Raw genomic sequence first — 18,283 nt, 5'->3', positions numbered from 1 at the left:
AGTTCAAAAAAGGACAATAATAAAAGTAAGTTATTGGTGCTTTGGTTGTTCAAAAGCTAACAATCGCTTATAAAGCAGTAAAAGACAACACATACCAGGCAAGTTACTGTTCTGTGATTTTTAAATAAGGGCTTCGTAAGTAGACGTTGGCCTTTGCACCTCTTAAACAGCCATTAACATTCACTCCTCAGTTCCACATTTGCTGTGTTTTTCATTCTGAAATATGCCCTGAAGTTGAGGCCAGTTAGAAGTTATGCCCTTGCATGGAGAGCCGGGCCGGTGCAGACTGTGTGTTTGATACTTTTTTGGGGAGGTCCTCTGTGGGGGGCTGTCTGGGGGCTGTGGCTGACGCGTGGGCCTGAAGCAGCTGTGTTTATGGCGCAGATCACAGAGCTGCTGACGGACGTGGAGAGGCTGAAGCAGGCCCTAAACGGCCTGTCCCAGCTGGCCTACGCTGGCACCGCGCCCAGCAAGCGGCAGACCCAGCACATCGACACACTCCAGGCCCAGGTCAAGAGCCTGCAGCAACAGCTGGCTGTGAGTACGGACTGCGAGAGCCGTGTGTGTGAGTGACAGAGCCGTGTGTGTGTGTGTGTGTGTGTGAGAGAGAGAGCCGTGTGTGTGAGTGACAGAGCTGTGTGTGTGTGTGTGTGTGTGTATGTGTGTGAGAGAGAGAGCCGTGTGTGTGAGTGACAGAGCTGTGTGTGTGTGTGTGTGTGTGAGAGAGAGCCGTGTGTGTGAGTGACAGAGCTGTGTGTGTGTGTGTGTGTGTGTGTGTGTGTGTATGTGTGTGAGAGAGAGAGCCGTGTGTGTGAGTGACAGAGCTGTGTGTGTGTGTGTGTGTGTGTGTGTGTGTGTGAGAGAGAGAGTGTGTGTGTGTGTGTGTGTGTGTGTGAGAGAGAGCCGTGTGTGTGTGTGTGTGTGAGAGAGAGAGCCGTGTGTGTGCATGTGTGCGTATGTGTGCGTGTGAGAGAGTGTGAGAGGCTGAGGCTTCCGGGTGGTCAGAGCTCTGACCCTGGATCAGCTGTGGGCAGCGTGGCATGCAGGGTGAACTGACCCTGGACTGCTTAGTGGGGCCTGGAGGCAGGAGGCACTTCTGGCCTGAAGTCGGTTTATTGGTGCTTCTACGTAGTCAGCTTACAGGGAGGGCTTTAAGTCTTCAGATTCTCCCCTGTGCTCCCAGCTCTGTGAATGCACGATGGTGCACTGCTGAGAATGTCGAGAATCAGTTCTTTAAACGTTTTAAACATCACGTTAATTGTTGATTACATTTTTTCCCAGGCTTTCCCCCACTTGTCACAACTCGACCTTCTCCTTCTTGTGTAATCGCCTAGCTTTGTTTACACTACAAATCCCATCAACACTCAGCAGCCCGAGGACTTACCCTGAAATCCCCATGCATTTATGCAGTTCTATTATGGGCATACAAAGTGATAATCGCCGCTTTGGGACATATTAAGCTCTCTTTCCACTTCAGTCTCAAAAACAATAGGCTTCTCACAGAGGAAAATATTACATTGAAAATATTTCAAAATGAAATGTAGCCGTATTAATTTAAAATTCCTGCAGGTGGTCTGTCTGTAGTGTATAGGGTCATATAGCTGTCAGCTGTTGTCTACACTGTCATTTATCTAGTGAGTGTGCCTAAGTACTGCATGTACAGACAATGGCAAATCCTCACCCACTGATGCTGAAGCCAGAAGGTCAGTCACACGCTCTTTTGCGATGCTCTGTGAGAAAATGTTGACTGTGTGCTTTAGCAAAGGGGGCTTGGGCTTCACGCTCAAGCAGAGTAACACGGCTCAGCAGACACAGCGGAGGAGATGATGAGGTCACTTTTTTGGTTTTTTTGTTCCTTGTTCTTTCCACCCTTCAAATGTTCACTCTGACATGAAATGAAAAAGAGAAAGTTCCTCATTCTTATTGGTTGAATTGTTCACAGTATTTCCTTAAAATTATAGCTGTGGGAGGTGGAGAAATTAAGAGTAGCATAATGTCAACCCTCTTCTTTCTCTAAATGCTAAAAGTTGGCATTAAAGTTTTGATTAAATTGTCTCTGTAAGCTTTCTTAAATGCGCACATTTCTTAGTTGGCTGTGTGTGTCCCCGTGTGTGTGCGCGTGTGTTTGTGTGTGTGTGTATGTACGTGCGTGTGTGTATGTGTGTGCGTGTGCGCGCGCGTGTGTGTGTGTGTGTATTTGCATGTGTGTGTGTGCCTACGTGTGTGCGTGCTTGAGTGCGCGTACGTGTGCGTGTGGGATTCTGAAGTGCAGTTCTGACTGTAATTGAGTCTGGCGGGTTGATGTGATGTTGGAAAGCTCCGGTCTCCTCTGCCTGTCCTCCACACTGCTGTCTGACACGCTCTCCGCTTTTAAACAGGATGCTGAGAGGCAGCACAGAGAGGTGGTCTCCATCTACAGGACTCATCTCCTCAGTGCAGCGCAGGTACTGTGTGTGTGTGTGTGTGTGTGCGTGCGTCTGTGCTCATGCTTTTGTGTGCTTTTTATGAGCATGTTCTCAGGTGCTATTTCTGTGTTTTTCTGCGTAGCGGGTGGACTTGTTTGCTGGTGTGTTAGTGCTTCTTAATTTGATTTTTTTTGTTAGTTTTTTTTTGTGCTTTTCTCCTTTTCTGCCCAATTTAACATGCCCGCCTGTGTCTGTCACGCTCACTGCCACAGCCTCCGCTCTTGATGCAGGCGAGCGCAGACAAGCGTGCGCTCTCCTCCGGCTCACGCCATGTCAGCCGCCACTTCTTACCCCCTGCAGTACACACACCGCACTCGCACAGACATGAATCGGAGGAAGACTCTTCATGTGCAGCTCAGCGGGAGGACCTTACTGGCTCCCAATAGGCCAATCAGGGTTTGGGATGAGACAGCCGATACCCGCCCACCTCTGGGTGACTGTAGAGCCGGCTGTGTGTTGGCCTGTGTGCTTGTGGGCCCGTGGGGCTTCTGGCTGCAGTGGGCTGTGTTTGGGTGGAGAGAGTGAATGCAGCTGAATGCCAGAAGGAGAGGGATAAGCTGTCCTCCGTGTCTGTGAGCAGCAGGGCTCCTGTAAGTGTGTGCTGTGCTCTGCTGTTTCCTGTAGGGCCACATGGATGAGGACGTCCAAGCCGCCTTACTGCAGATCATCCGGATGAGACAGGAGCTGGTCTGCTAGCACCCCCCCAACGCCATGCCAATACCGCCATCATCGAAGAACAGCCACTGGAAACTCCCCCCCCCATGAAATCTCGCCTTCCTCATCTCAGTGATGAAGAAACATCCTCGGGCCCTCTGTTCCTCTGTTCCTCTAAGAGCATCCACTTCAGCCTCTAAAAACACGTTCTCATTCACCTGATTTAAATTATTATTGTGCATTTGGATGGGTTATGACCATGCTCATACTTTAACATTAAAACCGGGAATGCTGGGTTTTTTGTGGATGAAGTGGATGCTGATCAAGTCCCTGGATGCAGTCTCATATGTTCCTTAAAAGGACATTAATATATCTTTGGAACTGGTCAGAATTTTCAATTTCACTGGGCCATGGTTGACTGCATGTTGAGATCACTGTTTTTGTCGTGTTTTTTCCCCTTGTGTTGAGAATTGCACTAAAAATGGTTTGCTTCATCCAGGGTGTTTGATACAGAATGTTGCAGACTATGGCAACTGGAAGTCTGATGTCTCAGAAACACTGAGAGGGTTTTTGTCTCTGCTTTTCCAGCGTGTCTGGTTGGGAGGAAGGAAGTGTAAATGTCTCTGGGGCTTCACTGAGGCGTGCTGGCGCCCATTGGAAATTTGTCTCTGGGTCACATCTTAAACAGCACTGAGGTGTAGTGAAGGGGATGTGCGCTCTGTGCACTGTGGGTCACGTTCCTAACGTCCCAAGTGCTGCTCTTCCACCACCATCCGGTGTGCTCGTTGCTGTCTGTGGAGATGGCAGGCGGCTTGGCATGACCAGGCGGATGCTGGATTGAAAACCAGAAGGTTGTAGGTTTAAGGGTGGGTGGCGGTTTTTAAATGCGATATTTATTAACCTGAGTGGTGTCCCTGCAGTTGTAGTACGTGCCTGTATGACTCTGCTGTGCTGCTCGGTTGAGGCACAGTACCCTTATAGGCCCAGCATGCTTTGCTTCCCCCGCTGCCAGGCCACGTCGGTCCCTGAGAAGACACTTCACTCACACACTCCATCAGCCCCGCAGGTGCGCCTCGCTGCAGCGAGGGAGCCGGACTCCTTAAGAACGCGCTGCGCAGGTCATGTGACCTGCTTCACCCCAGCTCCGCCTTGGTTGCGCTGGTGCGGGGGCTGGGTTTTACACTGTCTGTCCTCACAGCGCAGAGCGCCCTAAGTCACTGAATCCCATGGGACTGCAGGTCTGGTCTTCGGGGTCGCGGGGCGAGGCGTCCCAGAGGGAGAGGGGGGTCGAGTTCCCTCTCCCGTGCTCAGCGACAGAGCCCTTAGTTCAAACCCTGTCTGAGAAACTGGGACAAGGCTGCCCCCTTGTGGTGTGACTTGGCAGGCCAAGTTCCCTGTGTAATTTCACTAGCTCAATGTTTTCTGGTTAATGAGAAGAGCTTAGAGTTAATTTACACAGATATATTTTTTCAATAATGGCTTTGTAATACTTTTGATTGATAAACAACTATGTTATGATAATATTCAGCAGGACTGGAGTAGGGTAGAAAAACACTTGTTGGTGATGTGTAATGTACTACTATTGGAAATAAGTTTTATCTCCCTCTATATAGTAAGAAGTACACTAATGAGATGTAGATTAACAAGTAACAACTAAGATATCTGACTTTATTTTCCCAAGAATGAAAGCTATTCAATAATTGCCTAAAAATGATTAATTATTAAATCCATCAACTGACTTTTGCTACTTCAATGCTACTGTAATATTTAAGACTATGGAGAAAAACAAATATAAATTTTGATTTTATTTTAACCTAAAATCACTAGAAAGAAATTATAGCTATGCAGTTCTCCTGTATCAAATTACTTATTGGTAAACGTTTTTTTAAAGCAAGGATTTATTTTATTTTGTTTTTTTCCTGTTTATTTTTTCTTTTGCAAATTAGTGGTACCAACATTTAATAAAGTGCCTATATAGAAATGCCTCCTCGTGCTCCATTTCTGGCCACTGGTGTGCACACGCGCGCGTCTGTAACCCACATCAGGAATCAAGGGAGAGCAAGGGCTGCTTCTCACTGAAGAGAGAAAACACACTGAAGAAGAGAAGAAGTGAGGGGAAGGGATGAGGGGAGAGGAGGGGAGGGGACGGGGGGAGGAAGGGATGAGGGGAGAGGAGGGGACGGGGAGAGGAAGGGATGACGGGAGGGGAGGGGACGGGGGGAGGAAGGGATGAGTGGAGGGGAGGGGACGGGGAGAGGAGATAGGAGATGGGACACGAGACCTTTCTGTGACGGCTGCCGCTCGCTCGTGTTCCACGCAGTTGCTCTGAATCCATCTGCTGCTGCTTCCACTGAGGCAGGGCATCAAAGCGCTGATGTGCACTCCGGATGAGCTCCTCCATTACGGGCCGGGGTGCCATTAGAGCGCTGCGCCCTTTTATCTGCGCTGATGGAGGAAGTGTGACGCGCGTCTGCTGCACAGCTGCAGCAGCGTAGCCGTGTATCATACCGTATCTACGGTTATATTTCCACTGGCCGCAGATAAAATCCAAATTGTGAAATGCAGCATTGGTATAAAAGTGCTTCCTGAGCAGTGTGATAGATCTACACTGTGCATGTTTAATGCAATGGTTGTCGGGAAAAGCTATACTTTCCATTTTAAAAATATATTTAATTTTTACCAGCTATTTTTAAACATGGCATAAAGTTTGTGTTTGCGTTGTCAAAATCAATGGATAGTAAATTCAACAGAATAATTGTGATTTTGTCAAGTAGGTAATGGCACTTTCCCCAGTTAAAAATTGAACTAAATTGGTTTTTTTTCATATATCCCTAAGTTATTCACTGCTTGTTCATACCACTTTCTTAGAAGTTGTGTTGAATTTTCCAGAAGGGTTTAAAGAATGTTGAAACACTCCAAGCAGGTGAAAGGTTGAACTCACTCCGAAAACAAATAGTGCTTTTATCCCGAGCCATTCAATACATTCCGCTTTTATGTGGGCTAATAAAGCAGACGTTGCCAAACAAATCAGGCAAGATGGATATTTCACGTTTGCAATTTGGTTGCGTTTTCAAGAGATGTGTGTGAACTGCCTGCAGACTTCATGGTTTCTGTGATGTGTCGGTTTACACGGCACACAGTGGGAACAGTGGGCGTCGGCCTACGCTTCCCGATCGTGAACCGGGTTTGCCGATCGTTTGTTGCTAGAACCGCAAGGGAGCGAAAAGGAGCACCCGGGATGGAGGCGGGGCGGAGGGTGGATTTGAGCGGAGGGTGGATTTGAGCGGAGGGGTTCGTCGGTAGGCTAAGTTCCCCAAACACCTGGATTGCGTCTGGCCGCCGCCCTTGCAGCGAGGGGGCCGTGCACATGTGCTTTCATTTTAAACACAATCTAAAGAGGAATGAGAGTGTGTCGCTGGCACAGAACCTTCCCTTTCATCCTCGCTTCGTTTATTGTGCTTTTTGATTTGTACTTTTGTTTTCCTGAAGAGATTTATTTATTCGGAATCCCTCAGACCTGGGGGTTGAGACGCCAGACTTCTCAAAAGCGACGCGCGCTCTGCCGCTGAGCCTTCGCGGGACCTCGGGCTGGCCGGGCATGTTTGAGTGGTCGCTGTAGACGAAAGAAGGGAGGGAGAGGGCGCAAATTTAAGAAAGCCTCTTGGGGAAACCGCAAAGCCCCGCATTTACACAGGCACCTGTATCTCTCTCTCTCTCTCTCCTGGTGATTTATAATCATGTCAGTTTCTTTCTTTGTGGTTTTCCCCAGCTTCAACATTGTTAAATTGTGCGTGTGTGTAAAACTAGGGCTTTGGCATGGTAAGAGCGTTTCGTGGGACACATGTTCGAGTCGCCGCCAGTACAAGTGTTTTCATATAGTACAGAAACCTAATACAGCCTTAACTTTGAAGACTGGCCAGCTACCCCTTCTCCTCAATTTGTAATATTGTTACCCCCCAGCCACCCCCCTCCCCCCAAACCCACATGTAATTAATACAGCTCCTGACTTATTTAATTGGAGTGAGAGCCAAAAAGCATGGGGTTTTAAATTTTATTATTTTTTTCAATTTTATTACCCTGTCATTTGTGGTCTTCTCTGTGTAAGCTGTTCCCTGCAATTATGGCAAATACAATTGAGCCTGTTTGGAGATTTCCCTTTAATCTGATTTCCAGTCCCATAACCAGGAACAGATGTCTCCTCTTGGTTTTTCTCAAAACATTCATCATCTCCTTAAGGATCACAGAGCGTGGACGGCCTTTAACAACCCCCCTAAAAGGAAAGGCAGTAACAGCCGCTGACCCGCTCCAGGCTCTTGTATGTGGTTTGTGACCTCACTCAAGAGCACTTCCATAAGGCCCCCACTCCCCCCTGACTCCACCCACCCTCAGAACTCTGTCACTAGCTCCACCCCCTACGCCGTGCATTGTCACCAAAGTGCTTTAGCTGTCAAGCCTCAGGATTTAACACTTAGCAGCTGGCTCCACCCACTGCTTAGCAATATACTGCGGCGTGTGTGTGACCACCCCAAATTCAGTAACCTGGGTTGCTGTAGACTCCACCAACTCTTTAGTTGTTTTCAAGTTAATGTCTGACTCTACCCTGCCTGCCCCCACCCCTTCTACCATCAGTAGTCAGCCACTACACTGCTGACTCAATCACCCCTGATACAGTGGCTCCGCCCCCTCTCTGATTCATAAAACAGCTGCACTTTATTACACACACTGCGGCTGTAGACCTGTCCACTTGTCACACAAATCGTTTTTTTGTTGTTGGCTCCGTTCCTGTTTCTCCTGTGTTTTTCTTCTTCTCTTTCTCCCTCTTGGTTGGGTCAGTTTAGAGGTTGCTGCCTTCTCTGTTTCCTCTTTGGGATGTCACACGCATCTCTGTTAGTAATAGGCCATTAGCCAGTGTGCAGACAGCGCTGTGCTTGCCCTCTCTCATTAGTCCCCCAGGGTTGGGCTTCTCCTGGCCTCTGCAGCTCTTTAATGTTTTTGCAGAGTCAAAACACTTTGTTGCCTCAATAAAGTTCATTTATAGGATAATAAGGCTCTGGAGAACACATGGTGCTGATTTGAGCTGGATGGCTTCAGCATGTCTCCCCCACCCGCCCCCCTTTCCCTGCCTTTGCTTCCCAGCGAGTCTCTGATCCTGGGCTGACCTGTGATTCGCACACCTGGGACAGCCTGTGGGAGACGGGGGCTGGAGGCCTCTTTAATTTCCCAGGACTTAGTGGAGCAGGGGAGGGAGGGAGGGGGAAGGAGGTGGTGGGGAGGGCAGGAATGGAGGTGCAGATTAGAGGCCAAAACGCAGCAGGGGAGCTGGCTCTGAAGTGCCCGGGCCAGGGGCTGTGTTCTAACGGGACCAACTGTAGCCGGACCAAACTCCATTATGTGGGTGTGTACATATAGATGGAATGGTGGAGACCTGTACAAACACAAACAATCCCTTTGGCTGTAGACATGAGTTGGTGAACGGCACAGAAACACACGCACATACAGCTGCGCAGCAGATATTTTGAAGTCTGTGGTTTTTGATTTAGACTCAAAACTGGCCTTGAGCCTTACTATAATCACACGTGGGGGCTAATTCAAAAGATGTATCTTTCCTTAGAAACGCAATAAGCGCACTATATATGCTGCGTGCTAAATGGTTTCATTTGAGCTCAGTGTTTTTCCTTTTTTCCCCTCATTAGCTCTTGGTTAACCGCTAATGCAGAGCGTATCCACTCTTTTTCTTCTTTTTTCCCTCTTCTCAATGGCCTACCAAGAAACAGATGTGACTCCCTCCCCTCGCTGCCCAACTGCCTAATAACCTCCAAGCCTGTGTGGAAAATCGGCCCCATTTTCACATGTCTGCTTAGGGTTGACACGTCCGCCATGTCCGCGGTTAAACAGGATAAACCTGTGGACAGGCTGGCCCGGGCCCTGGAAACACTGCAGACACCAGTGTGGAAGGGCCCTGTCTTAAAGGCAAAGGATGGGACCTCATGAAGTCTCCATTTAGACTGACTGAAAGGAGCATAATGTCTTGTATTTTGTCTGTATTATGCAATGCTGTGTAGGTAGATACAACTTGGTTGAAGGTGTGTACATACCGGCTCTGGCCAGGACCTGTCCAAGCTCTGGTGTCTTTCCTGAAGGGTGGATGATGAGGCCTAAACTCTTAAATAAACAAATGCATATGAGATATATGGATGGATGGAGAGACTTTCAGTTGACTTATTACTGGCTGACCTAGTGATGGAAGCTTCCCCGTACTCTGTTCTAATATCTAACCGTTGTTGTCTCTGTGCAGTAAATATAAACATCCACCAGATGGTGCAGTTGCACTAATTGCTGTGAACATGACACTATGCTGGTAATAGCCGTTCACTGCTTGTTTTTGCGTAGTGTCCTGCAATAGATTAACTTGTCACAGTGTGTGTCTCTTGACAGTATACCCCTGCAGAGAAAGAACTTAATATCTTAATATCCTTGAACAAACTATTTCAACTCTGAATATCTTTACTGCATGAGGATATTGGTATTAGTGAACTGAAGGGGTATTTTCTGTTTTAATTTTTATTGTACAAATGATAACACATTGTTTATTTGTTTAAGCTTGACAGAGTTCCATAAAAAACATTTTGCCATATTGCACTGAAAAGTATCTTATTGCCTATCCCTTTTTGGCTTTGGGACAGGAAGCTTTAGTCCTTCTGCATTTAATCGCTTAACCAATGTCATAATGTGGGTAGAAAATCACATTCACCTGTTTTTAGGTCCAAAGCCAGCTGTGGGAGGCCTGTGGGAACAGAAATTACTTGATGATCAGGACTTGATGTACCAAGTGCTCTTTTGATGCTTTGTGAGCTGTGATCAAACAAAACAACAGATCTGTGCTGTAATTGTGTTGGAAACTGAGTCTCAATTAGTGCTGGGAAATTGAGGTTTCATGAACCACGTAATGAGGCAGAGCTGCAATTAGCTGTCAATCTCTGTCAAGAAAGACAATTAGCTGTCAAGAAAGACTTCGTTTTGACAATGAGTTTGTTCTCCACACAGCACACAGTGATTGGTTCACATCAGTGAGCATATGATAGCTTCTCCCATTTCATGGAGCTTTACTTTCCTGCCCCTAACTGAATGCTCGGATGGTGCAGTCTGGAATTGTGGGAAAGTGTGATAAATGTTTGTGTGGTGTTACAGGATGGACATGAACCTTGCACCCCCGCCATTGTCCCTCAACCTGAAGGCCAGGTAGTGTGAGCACGGGAGCCTCACTCTGTGTTCATCTGCTCACACTGTTCCATACGCCAGAGAAGTAGCCAGGAGGAGGGAGTGGTGTGTGAAATATGTGGCGATTGATCACAAAGAACCCAACAACCCCCCCCCAGCAGAAAATTACAGTTACATGGAATCATTCACCCACTTTTCGATTCTGGACTTGGAACAGCCCCCCAAATGGATTCCTGTCTACGCCACTGCCGTACGCCAAAAAAATCTCAGAGTTAATGTGTAGGTCCCCTGCTCCAGGACAGGAAAAGATTAACAGTGTGACTCGGCTGCTGAACACATCTCTCTCCGCTCGGCTCAGATTGTGCACTTCCTGTAAATAATTCCTCCAGAGGAAATCCAGCTGGTAGACCGTGCTGGGGTGAAAAAGCGTTACGGTTTAATATGGTTCCAAACGTTCCCCCGGGAGTAGACGTTAGTGGCAAACTAATTACTGACTGGGCTCTGGGCCCACGTTTCAAGGTGAACTCGGAGCAGAGTAACTGTTGATCATTAGTATTGGAAAATTCACTCGTTGTACAAGTCTGTAGTTACAGTGCCATTAAAAACATGAAAGCACGCCCCCTCTCCCTCTCTCTCTCCTGCTCTTTCTTGCTCTCTTCTTGGGAAGGAATTTGCCTAGACGTAAACAGCCTGTAAAATGGAAAACTACATCTGCCTTCATTTGTGTTTTCCTTCTTCTTCTTCTTCCCTTCTGAGACGGCCACATTTGGTAATCTTTACTCTGAAAAAATTCCTTCAAATAACCGAGATCAGCTTATGAAGGAAGAGGAGGAAACATGATTCTTCCCCATCTGCTTTCAATGCTGTGAAGGAGTGGTGGTGGGGGGGGGTGTGTTTCGTGTGGAGAGGATGCCTACGCAGTTGGAGAGCGCCTTTCTGAGGGGGTCGAAGCGTGCCTGTTTGAGATTGAGTTGTTTTTCTGAACCCTTGCTCAAGGTATAAGCGTGAGTCTCTCTGGCTCTTCCTACTCCCCTGGGTCTGTCTTTCATTTTGAGAACTAAGGTGAGGTTTGGCTGCAGTCTCTTGAATAGATTTAAGTCCTGCAGGTAGACCGGGCTTTTCGAGGTCCTTTCCAGCACGCCCTTGCCTCACGTGTCCGCACCCTGGCCGCGGTGAAGACGTGGGATGACGCCTGCACTCGTCTCTCATATCCACAGGAAATTTGGTGCACAAATTGCATTCCGTTGGGTTGCTTTCACGGTGTCCCCCCTGTCCCCAGGCGGAGGTTGTGATCAAGATATGCAATACAATCCATAAGTATTTGGACCGTGACACAATTTGTGTAGTTTTGGCTCTGTACTGCAGCGTATTGGATTTGAAATGAAATAATGAATACGAGGGTTAAAGTGCAGACTGTCAGCATTAATCTGAGGATATTTACATCCATATCAGGTGATCCCTGTAGGGGTTACAGCCATTGTATACATAGTTTACCCATTTTAGGGGAGCAAAAGTCATTGTACAAATATACGTAATATGAATTAAAGCCGCCACTTTTAGTACTTGAGTGGAAATCCTTTGCATTCAGTGACTGAAATCTGCAACCCACAGACATCACCAGATTTGGATCATGAGCAGGTCTTTTCATTCTCCACGCTTTCCTCTTTCTGTCACTCTGGTACAGATTAATACTCATCTGATCTGTCCATAAGACTTTGTTCCAGAACTGGCCGTTCTGTTCTTGAGGCTTACTAGTGATTTGTATCCTGTGGTGAACCCTCGGAGATTATGCTGGTGTAGTGTTCTCTTTATGATAATCTTTGACACATCTATAGCCTACATCCTGAAGAGTGTTCTTGATCTGGTCAATACTTAGAAGAATTTCAATTGTGAAGAAATACATTTTTTTGTCATCCACTATAGTGGTCTTCTGGGGTCTACCAGGTCGTTTGCTGTAGCTGAGCTCACCAGTGCTCTCTTGCTTCTTATCATTGTAGCAAGCAGTTGATTTTGACCACACCCACTGTTCTGGTGATGTCGCTGATAGATTTTTTCAGATTTTTCAGCCTCATGATGACCTGCTTTACACTTGTTTGGTCCCCATGTTGTGTGACCACTGCAACAGCCTCCACGTGCAAATGCACCTACAATCAACTCTCGACCTTTTCTTTGAACTAAGGACACAAAGACACACCGCTGTCCAGGAAACAGCTGAACAGCCTGTTGTCCAATTACTTTTGGTCCCCTGAAATGCAGAAACTGCAGAAACAGGCCTGCCAGTCCTGGAAATGGCTGCAAATTAAAGCTGACAGTCTCCTCTATAACCTCATATTCATTGTTTCATTTCAAATCCAATGTTGTGGAGTGCAGAGCCAAAGCAATATTGTGTCACTGTCCAAATACTTATGCCCTCCACTGTAACTATTAGAGAGTCTGTCAGTCAATGTTCTGCAGTGCCCTAGCACAATGCTGGCCTGTTCTCTATGCCTAGTGACACACACACACACACACACGCACACACCTACCTTGTATAAGGCAGGTTTTTGGCCCACATTGTGTGGCACTTCAAAGAATGTGCCAGTCAAACAGCTGTGTGCTGTGCAATAGCACAAGGTGGCCTGTTTCAGGAGTGATAATGCACCATAATTGCCGTCTGAATCAGCAGGTAAAAGAAATAATTAGATCTTTTTAATTGTATCTATTGAGATTTTGCCTAAAAATAAACGGCATTAGCCTTTCCTAACATCCAGGGCTGTGTCTTTTGATGTGCAAGTGGAAGAGTAAAAGGCTCTCAACTTCCTGCTCTGAATTTTAATTGAATTACCTACTTTCTCTGCCTCATTAGTCTGGGTACTGAGTTTACACCTTTTAATATCGCTTTTAAAAACCGGTTTAATCTGCCCTCTTTCATCTTGTCTTTTTCAGACTTTTGCATCACTTTGATCCCCTGCCCTTGTCTTCTTTGATTGCACCTTTGTGCTTTAAAATTTGTCTTTGAATTAAAATGCAAATTCCCTGATTAGCAACTTCCTAATTCTGCCTCGTTCACCGCAGCCTGATTCCGTGGGGAGCATCATTATCCACCTAATTTTGATTTATTTTTAGCGGACTGATCAGGTGCCCCCAGATCTGAGGAGTGACCAGGCTTTCATGTGCTCACCTCTCAGAAGGTGAGAGTGCACCTTTCAACCCTGCCGCCTCGCTGGAACCGAAGAGAAACATTTACGAATCAGCCAAGTGGGGAAGATTATGCAGGCCTGTGTAGATTTGAGAGCGAGCTAATCCTTGATGCACAAAAAAGGCCTTTGTCGTGGCTTTGACTCGTGTGTCAGTCAGACATTGGGGGATCTGCCATGACTTGCCCTGCGGGCACAGGGACTGTCTTTAATCCTATTTTTTTTCTTCTTCTTTTTTTTTCATTCACCCATAGCCCAAATCAAATCCCAGTTTTGTACCAGCGTCTATTTCTGAATGAAAAGTGCCTGAGGGCAGCATGGCTATCATGAGGCATGTCAGCTTCCTGAAGCACGCAGGGGGCGGTCTCCATGTGAGGCCACTGAAAGAGACCGTGTCATGTTCCTCCCCCACAGCTGCTTCGGTCCGGCCAGACACTCAGATTCTGCCTACCTTCCTCCTTGTTTGCTTCTTAACTACAGGAGACACTCGCTGGCAGCAGGTGCTACGTTACAGTACAGAGGGTCCATTGTTGCAGTATTGTACTTGTTCACACTCCTTAATGTCTTTTCAAAAGGTGCAGCAAATTAGACAATTTCAAAATCAACAGTCAGCAGCAGAACTTTCAATATTAAGAATCTGAAGGCGAGTGTCTGGTGGGCCGACAGTGGGGCTGCCCAACCCTGCTTCTGGAGATCTATCGTCCTGTAGGTTTTCATTTCAACTCTAATTTGGCTCACCTGATTCTATTACTTAGCAGCTCTATGAGATCACTAGCTGTTGAATGAGGAGTGCTTTAGGGTTGGACTGAAAACCTACAGCATCAAAGATCTCCAGGAACAGGACTGATCAGCACTGGTCTACGGATTCAGTGGTCACTGAAAATTAATTTTGGGAAAGCTGTAATACCAATTTTGAGATTTGACTGTATTTATAATATTGAAATGCATATAAGGGGCACATTAGAACCGATACGTGTTGTTGCTCATCTTGCCGCTCTCAGAAGAAAACCATAATGGCGCTAGTTTAGCTTTTCAAACGCTAGAGAATCATTAGCAACAGAAATGTCCTTCATAAAGAAAGCAGGACCACTCAAGCTTGGACTTGTAAACATGCAGAAATATCACTCAGTCACAGGTCTTTGTCTCTTCACTTAGTCTTACCCCTATATCTGATTATACCCACAAAGCTAAGATAATACATCTGTCAGTGCTGTCACCTGCTGATAAGCAGACAGTCATTATATCCACCACCAACAGGGGGCGTGGATGCTACACAGTCACTTTGTGTGTGTGCGTGTGAGTATGTGTGTGTGTGAGTCCGTGTGTGTGCTTGTGCGCAGGTATGTCTCCTGCGGACATGATACAGGTGCAGTCATATCGGTGAACTTGACAGAATTGTAGTGAAAATAAGATCCGTTATACAGGAGCAAATCAGCTCCTTCAGGGCTGTGTCCACAGCTGTCGAGGGGGGCGTAGCTCTGCTCTTTCCCTGGTATCTCTGCAGCACATTACAACACATTGATAAATACAAGCTGACAACCACACCAGGGCAGAATAATCATGTATTACTCACCTGAATGTAAAGGGGCAGGATTTGTCTCCTCTGGGTTTTTGCAGGCTGTTGTTATGTTGGTTAGTTATAAACATATTTGGTGTGTGATTGACGGCTCCCAGCTTTCTCTTGGCTAAATAGCCAGCAGTGGGCCCTTCCATAGCATGTGCTTTATTACTCCTCAGTCTCTCCACGGCCAGTGTTTCCACCCCTGCATAAAGGGGGTTCTATAGGCGGCCTGCAGTTGTAATAATGAGGCCTGTGTTGGCCGTGTGGTGTCTGAGATTCCAGGCCTCTGTCCTCAGTGTTGTAGGAGGAATCACTTTTGACTGGCCCCTCCGCACTCCAATTCAGCCAGGATGCCTTGCGTCCTTCGGGAAATATCTCGATCTTGTGTTTTCCGACCTGCATTTTCCTCCATTTTAAATCTTCGGGTCTGGATTCAATTGCGATGCTTTTTGTGTTGAATGTTGAGTTATTCATTTTTAGCAAATGCTGCGTATTTTTTTCCAATATCTGAAATTGCCTCAAGTGCTCAGAGGCTGCTGAAATTAAGGAAAACAATTGCTCGGGATAATGACAATAATGATGTAAAAAGCTTTTTAAACCGTGTTACTTAAGGTTAAGGACAAAGTGCATTGCCGTCCTATTAAATGGGGGCCTAAATCTTGGAAAGAATTTGACACTGTGACCTGCCGTTAAAGCGGTCTCTGCAGTATTTATGCCGCGAGTTCCACTTCAGCAGTGCAGTAAATGAATAAAAGCACAGGTCTTAATATCCCTAACCCTTCTGCTTCACCGCCACTCTAATTACCATACCAACACACTCCATTGGATATTCACCATGTAATGCCTCATTATGTTTTGCAATCTAAGTACTTTAGATGTGTGCCTGTGATCTCCTGCTGAAATATTGCCTTGGGCGGGAGCGCGAGCGTGCCTTGGAATTGCTCCCCGGCCATCGCAGAGCTTTTTGGAGGCTGCCCCCCCCTGACGAGCCCGCAGACCACCCCCCCCCCAACACGCAGGGTGTTTCAGGGAGAGGTCACATGATCGCTCCGGTTCTGAGCCGCTGAGCTGCTGCAGAGGGCAGCCTTGCATTGCGTTTGCGGTTTTTACTCCTGAACGGGAGAGAGAATCAACAAGGGAGGGCTTGTCTGGCGGCGGAGAATGCCAGCGCTTGTAAAAACTCCCACAGAGAGGAGACTGTGTTTCGACCACTGTGGTGAAAGACATGGGGAATGATTTTGGAAGCCATGCTGCAGGCCTTACAAACCAACCATTTCCTTTTTGGGTGTGTGTGTGTGTGTGTTTGTGCACGCGTGCGTGTACTTGTGTTTGAATATCCATGCGTGTGTGCGTGCACGTGCATACGTGCATGTGTGTGCGTGCACGTGCATGCGCGCAGACATGTGCACGTCTGTTTATTTCCTGACACTGGTTCAGAATAGCCCTCTCTGTGCCTTTTGTCAGGGATGTTTTATGGTTGGTGTTGATTATAAACCCTAAAAGGTTCTGAGGGCTTTGGCAGAAGCAGGCTGCATATTCTAGTCCCATTTTGAGGAGTGTGGGTTTAGTGGCCATTGGATCAAGATCTTTTGTTCAGCAATAATTTTAGGTTTTTTTTTCATGCTCGTATATATATATATATATATATACACTCACACATGCCAGATAGTGTGTGTGTGCATAGAGGATGAAGAGAGAGAGTGCAGTGTGAATGGATGCATGGATAGAGAGTGGAGAGTGGAGCTTTCTCTCTGGAGCCCCTGCTCGCCGCAGTCCTGGCTGTCGGCGGGCCCAGCCGGCGTGGGGGACGTGGTCTGGGAGCCGGATGACAGCGCGCTCCGGTCTGGGTGGAGATGCGGCCGCAGCCTGAGGTTTTCATCCCTGGAAGTCTGGAGCGATCCCTCCTGTCTCACGCCACAGAAACATCCCAGAGAGCAGAGCCCGCGTGGGCGGGGCGGCGGCCGCGGGCCAGAGGGATCGCCCCCTCTGAGGATCGCTGCCCTCAGCCTGACTCATAAAGAGGGCAGGAGGTCATGGAGTACACCCTGCCTTCACCACCACTCCTGAGTTACAGCCACACCACTGCAGGAGGTGAGTGTTTCTAGCCCAGGGAGCAGTCAGGAGTTGGGACCACTTTAGGCCAGTAATCAATCAATTAACATTAGGGGTTTACCAGTGTAAAATAACAATGCACTTGTACACAGACGGATGAATGGACTTGTGATAGATGTTCCAAAGATTGTAGATGGATAGATGTACTGACAGTATTAAAAGAAAGCACAAGTCTTTATATTAATAAGGTTTCAATCTATCAAAGGTGTATTTTATGTTCTTAAAATTGTTCTTAAATGTCAAAGAGGTGCTTATAAGCAGGCTGATCCAGGGGAAGTGTTTGACTATCAATCAGTTTATGAACAATAAAAAACAAGCATCTCCACCATCTTTCACCAGAATCGTCTCTAAATCACTGTGGGCTTTTGACATGGGAATCTGGGCTATATTATCTTCTGACAGCACAGCGGAAAAAAAATCTTGGATGTATCCTTTTGTTTACTCCTGACTGCTAAGCAGGTGTGAAGCAGAATGGAGCTGGATCAAATATTTGAGTGACTTTGCGCACAGGTGCGACGTGCTGATTGGCTGGCAGATGGTGGAGGTGGCAACTCGATGTTTTCTGCCCTCCTCCCCACGGGCCCTCTGGAGGGGGGAAAAAGAATAGGGTAGAAAATCGCTCTGTACTTAAGGAATATTTACCCAGCCGCGTTCCATGCAACATCTGCTCTAATGATTGTGTAAAATCCTGCACTTTAAGCCTCGGCGGGAGTGGCCAGATGTCACCAATAATGGGAGTAAACATGGCTGGGATGATGTGTTGGAGTGACAATGGAGGAACCCTTGGTTGGTAGATCTAGTCACGTTCCATACACACGGTCGCTATCAACCAGACTGGCTGTGAGAAGGCTGCTGAGAGGGAGAGGGAGAGAGCGGGGGAGAGAGGGTGGGGGGTGTTGGGGGGGGTAAATGTCCTTCACCACACAGCCGTGAGCGTTCTGCGCCAGCAGCAGTGTGGAAGTGCTCGTGTGGAACGGGATTGTTTTTTCTGTGTTCTTAATGAAACAGTAATTGGGTAAAGCGTATTAATGATTTATATGCCGCATGCCAGCGACGATCATGGTGAATTCTAATAGACCCCCTGGGGATGTTTGATT

At 47.1% G+C, this 18,283-nt stretch overlaps 1 protein-coding gene across 3 annotated transcripts in view; it reads left to right on the top strand.

The window, feature by feature from the left end:
* The window catches only part of LOC135241652 (uveal autoantigen with coiled-coil domains and ankyrin repeats protein-like), a 57,750-nt gene extending 52,650 nt beyond the window's left edge, over nt 1-5,100 (top strand). For all 3 annotated transcript variants that reach the window (XM_064312202.1, XM_064312201.1, XM_064312203.1), the window contains exons 17-19: nt 385-537; nt 2,379-2,444; nt 3,090-5,100. In XM_064312202.1, the coding sequence (XP_064168272.1) occupies nt 385-537; nt 2,379-2,444; nt 3,090-3,161 (291 nt within the window). In that variant the 3' untranslated portion in view covers nt 3,162-5,100. The remainder of the gene's footprint in view (nt 1-384; nt 538-2,378; nt 2,445-3,089) is intronic.
* The last annotated feature ends 13,183 nt before the right edge of the window (nt 5,101-18,283 follow it).

The sequence above is a fragment of the Anguilla rostrata genome, chromosome 16, assembly GCF_018555375.3.
Source record: "Anguilla rostrata isolate EN2019 chromosome 16, ASM1855537v3, whole genome shotgun sequence".
NCBI classification, from domain to species: domain Eukaryota; kingdom Metazoa; phylum Chordata; class Actinopteri; order Anguilliformes; family Anguillidae; genus Anguilla; species Anguilla rostrata.
This window is presented reverse-complemented; position numbering and strand designations above follow the sequence as displayed.